Source organism: Micrasema longulum, unplaced genomic scaffold (genome assembly GCF_059751315.1).
Source record: "Micrasema longulum isolate JH-2025_06_02 unplaced genomic scaffold, ASM5975131v1 h1tg001308l, whole genome shotgun sequence".
In the NCBI taxonomy this organism is placed as follows: domain Eukaryota; kingdom Metazoa; phylum Arthropoda; class Insecta; order Trichoptera; family Brachycentridae; genus Micrasema; species Micrasema longulum.
Genome location: NW_028278495.1, coordinates 36,765 through 48,140, shown reverse-complemented (window position 1 = coordinate 48,140; position 11,376 = coordinate 36,765). Strand labels below are relative to the sequence as shown.

General features: G+C 35.3%; 1 protein-coding gene across 1 annotated transcript; it reads left to right on the top strand.

The window, feature by feature from the left end:
- Positions 1–226: 226 nt before the first annotated feature.
- Positions 227–10,254, top strand: LOC148275974 (uncharacterized). The gene is made up of 7 exons (XM_088234954.1): positions 227–364; positions 3,003–3,921; positions 4,768–4,830; positions 6,569–6,682; positions 8,190–8,336; positions 9,091–9,094; positions 10,029–10,254. Exons 2-7 carry the CDS (start codon positions 3,487–3,489, stop codon positions 10,235–10,237), a joined length of 972 nt encoding a protein of 323 aa, XP_088091080.1. The 5' UTR covers positions 227–364; positions 3,003–3,486; the 3' UTR covers positions 10,238–10,254.
- Positions 10,255–11,376: the final 1,122 nt, after the last annotated feature.

Below are 11,376 nucleotides of genomic sequence, written 5' to 3'. Positions count from 1 at the left end.
CCACTTTGAAATAAGCCCGCCAATGTTCGATTAACATTATGTACAAAAATATAAATGAATAGATTGATAGATAAGTTTTAATTTTGTAAATAAAAAGTACCTACTCAATAAAAAAGAAATTACTGATAGGCGGCGACAAATTACAAACTTGGCGCCTGAAAATTCTAGCGGCGCACTTTCAAACTAAATCTATAATCACAAGTCACATGGCCGACCGCGGCGCACTCTGTCGGGAAAGCCTTCTCCGCACGACTTGACCTAGTTTTTCGTTTTTTTTCGCGTTTGTACTAAATACTAAATCTATGGCAGTCCAGCTCGAATACTATTTATAGTGAGATGTAGAAGTAGCAGTTTTATTATTATTGTAAGTGAAACATTCATTATTACTGTAAACTTGATTATTGTTAGATCCCCCGACTTTTAGCCAAGCGTTTGACGTATAGTATTCGATTCTCGACCCCATTGTGATCACTCGCGAAGCTTGAGTTAAAATAGGGTGAAAACATGGTTTTTTGCACCTCGTAGTGAAAATTGTGAGTACCGCGCACTGGCAAAAATTACTGAGAATTTTCGTATACTTCCTCATTTCGATTCTAAATGCAATGGTTTATGTCACGATTCGCCGTTTTTACGTCTGAGAACGGTTATTATATCTTAACTTGTAGCGTTAGATTTCTGTTAAAATATAAATGAAATCCATTTTGCTAGTATTAGAAAATGCGCCTGTATGCAGTTTTCGTCACTTTTGTATGATTTCGAGTGCCCGAAGTTAAATACATTTTGCAACGCGAATAATCTGATGAAGTTAGCTTACATTTTGTTGTGAAATACTTGTCATAGATCGCTCTTTCAAGCATCTATTCATTATTCCTTTATATTATTGATGTAAATACAAGCGTAGGTAATGATTTATTGGTATTCGGTGGTGGATTTTCGATTTGTAATTAGACATTGTTTTAAACGCTAGTGTTAAAATATTCATAACATCTTTTCTCTATCGATTTTTCTCACACGTTTCATTTTACTACGCTCATTTAACGTGTTGATGAAATGTTTTTTTTCGATGGAGGGGTATTCCATTTCTTCGATTTAGACTTTACTCCTCGAAATTAAGTTTTATGTGCGATCAAAGTACAACATTAACCTTAAATTTCTCGATTTAGGATAATATAAATAATCCCAAAGCGGAATTTGGTAAGTTTTATAATATTTCTGGTCATGTGACAACATACACCCTATTATCATGATCAATAAACTATATTATTTTACTCCTGCATATACAATGATGTCCGAATGTCTGGAAACCCCTTCGTTTTCAAACAGATTTTGACTTCACATTGGTTTTTTTTATAATATAGAGAACACTGATTTTTATTGTGTCAATAGTAAGTATACATTTTTAGAAATATCAAAACATTGGAAAAATTTGCAAATACTTCAGTTTTACAGCAAAACTATTTGATTACAGTTGTATGACAACAGTCGAAATTTTAACATTTATTTAATTGATGGACTTATGCAGTAAATACAGGTAGTAATAAAATAAAATATAACTAAATAAAATTAAAGCTAGGCCAAAAAAAATTAAATTACTACCTCAAGACAAGGTCCGGTCTATCTTAGTGATTTTTTAAATCTATAAAGACTTACACCAAAAAAGTCCAGATCTTGTCTCGAGTTTACAATACGACACATTCGGGACATTGGTGCATGCAAGCCATAGTTTGTGCTGTGTTGATCGAGGAACAGCACATTATTATTTCATAACCGGCGGATCGGAACATTGAATGCCACTTGTTCCGGTAACGATGGTACATCAATTAAGCCATTCAGTAAATTAAACATAAATAAAGAGTCAATCTTATTTCTACGTTTTTGTAGACTTGAGACTGTATCAAAATGTTCATTAAAGATAAGTTACTCAGTAATCTTATACCATTAGTACTAATGAGGCTGTAATTATCCTAAACTTAAATGCATTTGAACAAAATTCAGTTTTTTGAGTAGATAAATGAACACGCTTTTTGAAAATATCATTACCCATAAAATTATTGTTCTCTTTGAAATAAATTGGTAAATTCAAATTTTATTTAAGAGCAGACGGGTTTCCAAACATTCGAACATCATTATATGAGTATCCTTGGTTTAAGACTCTTCTTCACAGAATATACAGGGGGTTCTTTAAACCCTGTCACATCCGAAACCACGATGATCAGTATGTAGCAAGAAGACGTATTAGCGTATTTAAAAAAACAAATGGTTGCGGGAGAGAAGTGAGGGGACCGCGGTGCAGTATCAGGCTCTCCCCTCCCTCCTATAAATTTATTTTTTGAAATTATATTCGTTCTAAAAAATTATTTCAATGTGCCAATATGTCTTCTTGCTCATACTGATCATCGCGGTTTCGGATGTGACAGGGCTTAGTGAACGCCCTGTATGCACACAGTAAATAAAAAATAAACAAAAGTATTTTATACTTTTATCAGTAGTTCTTAACCAGTGCACCGCGAGCTTGTTGCTAGTACACTGCAAAAAAATATATTTAAAAAAAAATCACAAAACAGTACGAACCGAAAAGGTCCTTCGCCAAATCATGAAAGCCGACGAAAAATCTAATGTGATTTTTTTTTAAATATACAAAATTTCTTATTTTTACTGAATATGAAATCCATTTGAGAATGGTGGGTGAAGTTTGACCTATTGTACACTGGAACATGTGTCGGAGTCTGGTGGTCCATGTGGGTACACGAAAGTTTATCAGGGACAGAATTTTTTTGGGCAATCTATTATGGTGCATATCACTTTGTGCAATAGAGTGAGGTCAGCAATTGTCCTTCTGGTGGAGAGCCATTGTAACCTCAACTCAGACATCAAAGTTTGATAGCACTATATGCTCTTATGGCGCCCATATCTTCAATTTAAATATTTATTTGTCGCTTCCATATTTGCAATGTATTGTGATATTATCTTTCTCATATTAATTAATGAATAATTTGTTTCAGCTGCGTTAATTAGAGTGGAGCCAAAAAAATACAATTAAAAAATATGCCTCTATTTTGAGAAAGATATTTTTTAATGTTATACCAAAATATTCTAAAGCCTGCCTGAACTATGCGACGCCACGAGTGATGTCTTCCCGTCGAAGATAGTAATCCGATCTTCACCGGATCATGAGAGTCACCGGACACTGCGCCAACACGGAGATGTAGTGCGGACTATCATCAGCAGCTGCGCAGACATTGTTACATCGTTTTAAGGATCATCGACAAACCAAAGAAACATAGCCATATTCCCATAGACAATAATACGACTTTAGCCTGTTATATTTGAGAAAATTGTTGCCATGTTGATAACCTTGGGCATGCCCCGCGACTGAAATAATTTATCATCGTTACACGGATATGTTACAGAGGATTTATTGAATATATTTATCGAGGGCACAAACTTGTTGATTGTTGAAATAGACAGAACCCGCAAATTGTTAAGATGATTACCAAAGAGAAGCATTTTACCAAATGCGAAACCCCAAATAGCTCTAGAATTATTGAAGACCGTAGGCATTCCAGAATACCAAATGGGATAGTCCCCAGCAAACCCCCCAAACCCTCGGAATTACCCAAACCAGAGAAGATCGAGGACAGCAAAATAGAATTGGAGGCGAAGCCGAACGGCGTTTCGGACGATAAGACGGATAATTCCGATGATTCGTACAACGGCCCGAAGTTCGGCACCGTTATTCCCAACCGTATATTTGTCGGCGGCTTCTCCCCGAAGACTGCCGACGAAGAGCTGTGGAGATTCTTCTCCTCGTTTTCGCACATTTCTGCAGCGAAAATAATATACGACCGAGCGGGGACTTCCAAGTGCTATGGATTTGTGACTTTTGCGAATCCAAAGGACGCTAAAGCTATAGTCAAACAGGTATAATTTATAATTTTTATTTTATTTTAACATCGTCAAAAACCTTTGCACACATTTGTTCAGGTGTCAAATAACTCGTACATCTCCTAAATAAGAGTGAATTTGATACTATGTATACTACGGTGATAGTAAGGACACTCACATCAATTTCTACTCCCTCTTATGTGCTAACGGCTGAATGTTTTGCTCTAAATGAAGCTCTAAAGTTATATTACGCTCACCATTCTGCCTATGTAATAAATTTTACTACCTAGGGATTAAAATCCACTCCTTGTCTACACAAACATTTTGACATATCTACTCAAAATATTGTTGATCAATTAATTTAAATACACATGTTGCTAATTCTACTTTTTTATTTATTTTTTTCTCACATTTTGAAACTAAAATCATATTAATAACACTTAAAGTTATTGGCTGATTTAAAAAAATTGCCATTTGGCAATACTGCCCTGTTAAGACTAAAACTCATAAAGGAAAAAAATCATTTTGTAATATGTATTTGATAACCTCACATATTTACTAAGCCATCAGTCATTTCAGCTTCTCAAATATAGGATATTCTCTTGTAAAAAAATAAAAAGGAAATGAGATCGCCCAAGCAATATAAAATTTGCCATTCAGCAAAGATGACTTTTAGCCTTAGCAGGGCAGAATAACCCCCTCCAATCATCAAATACATATGTATGAATAAAAATTTTAATTCAAGGAAGCCTATTCACCATTATTTTTCCAGTATCTCTTTTTTACACAGAATTACGTGGAACCTATCCCGCAACAAATGTATTTCTAAACTCGTTACAAAGTAGATTACGAGTCTGAAGTATTGTTTTTTTTTTATTTCAGTATGGAGGTGTGATGTTCTCACCAATGGGCCGACTTAGAATTGCACAAGCAGTACGAAAACCGGTTTGTATCATTTCAAATTAATTAATAAAATGACTTCATGAACAAAACGAATTTGGAAATGTATGCTATGCACTACGTAACACGCACAAGCAATGTTTACAGTGTTTACGAGGCTTTATTGATGTGCTCCACACATTTTTAGCTACATGAGGGTTATGGAAGCAAACTTAGAACTCTCCACCAAAAACAGAAAATTAGTTAATGACCATCTTTCTTTGCTGACGATACAAAGCTATTTGTCAACCCAATAATAAGCCACCAGCAAATCCAAGATGACCTTAATCAGATTTTTCAATGGACAAAAGAATAAGAAATGCACCGTCCTACACATGGGCCCTAGAAATCCTAAAATAATATATACCGTGGATGGAAATCAAGTGCAAACAGTAACATCACAAAAAGATCTCGGAGATGTGATTACTTGTGATCTTAAATGGGAATCACGAATTATCGAAATTGTCAAACGCACCAATTCCCTCTCAATAAGGAAAACATTCGCTCATGTCACCCAAGATTTGTTACTCAAAATTTATAAAACATATGTTCGTCCACTCCTGGAGAATGCCTACCAAATCTGGAGTCCCTATTTTAAAAAAGACATACAGTTGTTTGAGAAAGTCCAAAGAAGAGCAACTAAAATGATAATTTCTCTAAGAAATAAATCATACGAGGACCGCACAAGAGAGCTCGGGTTAAGTTCACTGGAAGAGCGGAGGCAGCGTGGTGACTTCACTGAGCAATATAATGTACCCAAGTTGAAATCAATGTTCACCATGAATGAAAACCGCCATCTCAGAGGTCATTCATTGAAACTCAACACTACCTCCTTCTCATCCAACCCCAGGAAGAACTTCCTGACAAACCAAGTCGTGGAGAAATGGAATGGCCCAGTGCTAGTTCGGTTAATGTTAACTAATGCACACAGCAATGTATAATGTTTAATAACCGTGTACACTTGATATACACGCATCAACTTAATAGCTGCTAGTGTATTATTATTAATAATAATAAAAACAAAATAAACCATACATAAAAACCTACCTACCTAAATTTAAAACTGTCTCTAATGAATTTTTTTGAATTATTTGCTGTAATTCAAAACCGTCTTGCAAAAACAGATTTCAATTATACTGCTTGATACTGCAAACTTAGCATTCTCCATTGAGTTAGTGAAGCATAATTAGAAATCTCACAATTAAGTTTTTTGCCAATATCTCTGTTTGGTTAGTTCAATGCCTCTCAGGCATTGAGTAACTGATAACAGCGGGATTTTAGAGTTTTAGCGGACTGTATGGAATTGTTACTCACTTTTAAAGTTCTTCAGATTGTTTCTTATATGAAGCACTTCACTATTGCTGCAGCACGTATACCGGTATCGTGTAGATGTTGTAGATGATGATGAACTGTACAATTTAGTCTATTTATAACACACTAAACTTCACTTTGTACGAATATGCTGACGCAGTATATGATAAAGATTTATCAGAGAGGCGAATTTTCACATGTGGCTTTCTCACAGAATGGTAGAAGCAACAAGAGTTTTGAAATAGGAAGGATTTGGGAAGGAAAGGAATATTTACAGTCTTATATGAATTGCCAGTATAGAACATGTAAAATCAGTACTTAACAATCTCAGTAACTCCTTCAATGGACAGTTCTAAGTTTACGTCTAAAACCCTCATAAGTTTCACCTCTAATGTAAACTCACCTAATTTTTCAAATCAAATTCTCTCCATAGTTCTCTCCCGAGCTGTCCCCCAATATGGGAGGGGAGCAGTATTACCTTCCGCCACACAAGACACCCCTGTGCATAGCCGCCTACCCCATGCAACCAGCAATGCCAGTTCAACAGGTAATTTATATATTGGGTCTATAACTTAAAAACCGGAATTTGACACTAGATGTCAACACTTGTGTATGCGCTATACCAAATTTATTTATTTTATTTATTTATTTGACGGACTTACGCAGTCCATTTTAACGATGGTAAATACAATTTCTTATAATAAATACAGTCACTAATAAAATAAAATACAACTAAATAAAATTAAAACTAGGACAAAAAAAAAATTACCACCTCAAGACAAGATCCGGTCAATCTTAGTGAATTTTTAAAACTATAAAGACTTGCACCAAAAAAGTCCAGATCTTGTCTCGAGTTTACAATACGACACAATCGGGACATTGGTGCATGCAAGCCATAGTTTGTGCTGTGTTGATCGAGGAACAGCACATTATTATTTCTCAACCGGCGGATCGGAACATTGAACGCCACCTGTTCCAGTAACGATGGTACATCAATTAAGCCATTCAGCAAATTAAACATAAATATGGAGTCAATGTTATTTCTACGTTTTTGTAGACTTGAGTTTTTTAACATTGACTTCATTTCTCCGTAAGTGTAGACTCTATAGTCACCGTTACGACGGCTGTCCACCGCATCACCGTTTGACTACGGCCGCTAAGATACGGGCACCGCTGTCCTAGGAAACCCTAGCTTAACTTTCTTCTGCTAGAAAACACGGCCATTCCCGGCGGTGGCGCGATGTAACTATTTTTTGAAATGCCATCTCTGGGTTATTTCTTGAAATAGACTTGTTAAAAATTTTCCATTCAAAAGAGCAACACGAAAACTGAACACAATGATACCAAAAACGAAAAATCGCATTTTGGCAGTTGTAACACTATTCATTTAAGAGTGCGATATGTCATTGTGAAGCTCTATTCATAAGCTGTCAAAATCAGTCAACAGTGTTTGATTTGCTTGTGCGCATAATCTTTTTTTCAATCATGGAAAATTTTGAAAATAACAAAAAAACAGCATTTGCGGGAAGTCTTACTGAGTCATTTTTTTGCAAAGAAAACTGCAGCTGAATGTCACCGTTTGCTCGTGGAATTGTATGGCGATTGTGCTTTTGCGAAATCACATTGTTTCAGGTGGTTTCAACGCTTTAAAAGTGGCAATTTCAATATCAATGATAAAGACAAAGTTTGAAGGTGAAGATCATAATGGAATTATGTATTATGAGCTTCTAAAACTGGGCGAAACCATTACTGGAGAGCTGTACCGACAACAACTGATTCGTTCAAAGAGAGCATTGAAGGAAAAACGGCCATAATGGGAGACCAGACACAGTACATTGATTTTCCAACATGACAATGCTCGACCACATGTTGCTCGACTAGTTAAAAAATAATTATTATATTGAGCAATTGTTTTATATTAATCATTTTCTGTCTCTTTTCTCAGTTTGACTTATTTAGACATGTGGTACTCGACAGGGGGATGCGATATATTTTATTTCTCTCTTTCACCTCTGTTATGACTTAGTGAAATGTAAAATATTAATTCATTCCAGGCGTCCGTGGTTCAACCCGGCGTGCACGGGGGCTCCCCTAGGGGCAGTTCGGCCGCCACCCCGGAGGGCGCTCCGCCCCCCTCGCGCCCCCGCTACGTGCCTGCCCCCCGCGGGCCCCCTCCGCCCCTGTACCCGCCCCCCCACAGGGCATGCTGACCCCCCAGTACGTGCTGCCCGTCGCTTACCCGCAACCCGTTCCCGGATATGATGGTAATTCTATCATTCCTTTATATTGTTTTTCACTATATTTAAAACTTCCCTTAAATATCCTTAAGAAGGACGACAGGAATTCACTTCTAAACTAACAAACCAAACGGAAGCCAGCTGTCAAACTAAAGACTAATTTTTATGTGTAATGCCGACTTAAGCAGAAAAAAATAGAGAAGAATTTAAGAAATTGGTTATAAAAAAATTCTCTTATAATTTTTTTTTTTCATCTGTTGGCTAGGAGGCCTGATTGGACGTAGTTCTGCTGAAAGAGTCCAACCCAAAATACACGAATTTTAGAAAATATTTTTTTTTTATTTAAATTTACAAAACCCTATTACATCAATATTTAGGTCAATATTGCTTTTTTTTATAGAGTTTCATTTTATTTCATTTTTTTTTTTTGCACCACAACAGGCCAGGAGGCCCAATGACAGTGGTGAATTACATTACAGAACAACCAGGCTTGAGAAAAATCAAATTTTAATTTTTGTGTTCTCACCGGGAATCGAACCCGGAACCTCCCGTGTGTGAGTCAAGCGTCTTGACCACTACACCACGGAGGCCGCCAAGACGAGTTCATTGTAGATATGGACTCGCGGATCAGAGATCCAAGGTACAAATTCCACCAGATTTTTATTTTGTCATTGTCGAAAAAAGCCCCCAAAATTCTAATATTTCGGTTACTTGTAAGATCGGTAAATTGTAAGATCGCAAATATTTATTTTGTAAAAAAATTATACTGCCACTGTCAAACTACCTTTCAAATCAATATTACTTTCCAAGAATCGAACCTGGAACCTCAAGATGGTAGTCGAATGCGCCAACCTCACTTGGTTGGTTTCCGTTTTTATCTGAGATTTTTCGGATTTCATCTGAGAGTAACCATCAAGTCCAAACGCTTCAGAATTTAGTTACATTTACAACGCATCGGCAAAATGAATAGATCAGTCCAAAAATGTGCAATTTCTTTATGGTCCCTCTATTATCAGACATAGAAGAAACATTCACATTCTATCACTTCTTCACAATATTTTAAATAATCCCACATCGCCTGTTTATCTGAGAGAGCTCATCCAACCTCTTTCACAACACGGACTATCTCTTCGTTCTACTAACGAGAGAACCCTTTTAATACCCTGTCATCGCTCTAATTTTCTTGCCTCCTCTTTCACAATACACTCCTTGTCACACCCGCCCCTTCTTTATTTACATTTAAGTCAAGATTGAAATTTCACTATCTAAATATTTAAATTGTTCCTTTATCCTTCTTCTTTCCTTCCCACCCCCTCTCCACTCTTCATAGTATAGTGTTAATTTTTTTTTAAATATATTTATTTTTGTTAATCTTTACTTTTCATTTTTGTATAAAGTTGTAAGATTCAATATGTTCATGTATTTATAATTTTCTCAAACTGAACGGTTTGGGTAGGTAGGAAGAAATTGCCTTAAATATGCCCGCCCTTATATGTATATTTATTGTATATGTATATAAAGTGTCAAATAAATAAATAAATAAAATATTTAAATAATATATTTATTACTATTATTTTCTGTCTTTTATCCATGTTTTTACAATGATTTTTTTTCACTCATGTTTCTATTATAGCTGATTTTAACATCATTTTTCAGCTACGGGACTTTATACAACCTGCCCCGGTTACGCCCAAGCCATGCCTCCCGGCTACCCGTACGTTGTTCTCCAACCGGCCCACAGAGAGGGCTACCCCGCCTACCACAGCGCCCTGGGCCCTACCCTGGCCTACGGGCCCCCGCCCGGAACCAACCCGTGCTACATGCCGGACGCCAAAATGCCAGTCATGAACTCCTACATCTATTAAAAAAAATAAAACAAAAACATAATTAAAATAACTATTCAACGATGTGTGAGTAAAAATAATTATTTTGATATGTAGACAAATCTCTTTCTTTATTTTCGGTGCTGTTTTGTATGTTGTTATGGACTATATATGGGATGTCTTATTTTCGTTTCGAAATCGTCTTTGTTTTCGTATTTGTACAAAATCGTTACAAAAATCGTGCTCAAATACTTTATTTTTACGTGGATTTACTCGTTTATGCGAATTTGTTTCGCATGTTTCAAACGGTTTAAAATAATTCGCACAAAAAATATTGTTAGCAATAAAATCTTGCGTCGTTAATTAATTATGATCTTCTTCTTTTGTACGTAAAAGACATACAAAAACTCTTTTTTTTTTACCCTTTACGGACACATCTTTATGTATTTGTTTTTATCAATTTCGATTGGATTTACCAAATTAAATGCTTATTTCAAAAATATTTACCTGTTGCAGACGTACAATATTGCAAAATAATGCTTAACTTAAATCATAAAAACATTTATATATATGAGGGTATTACTTGCAAACCGGGCAAAATTAATCATTCTTTATTTTGAGCAAATCACAAAAAACTGATACAATACTGAACTTCAACTTTTTTTAAACTTAATTTTTTTATTATAATCAGTAAATATTTTATACGTAAGCAGTGATGACATAAGCATGATTATGTCAAGAAACAGTAGTGAAATAATAAATCAAATTTTATACATTACCAACTTTGCATTACTCAAGTGGAGGTTGCCATGTTGGCAACAAAGTCGAAAATTTAAATTTCAACTGACAATGTTAAAATTATTACAAAAAATTGTATTCTGAATAAGTTTAAATTAATATCTCACTTTTTTCCAATTTTGGATTTTGTCGGGTTTGCAAGTAGTACCCTCATATATACATGTTTTTTAACATGATCAGAACATTTGTGTCATATTTTCATAAAAATAATACTTTAAAAAAATATTTTTCTATCAACAATGAGATTTAATGAATTCGTTGTGTTTACTGGCCACGGAGTTTCAATAAAATTTCACCCATGTTATGGAAACTTAACAAATATTTTAAATGACTTAGTTGGCATTATAAAATTAACCTCATTTAACCATTTAGAGAATTTTACA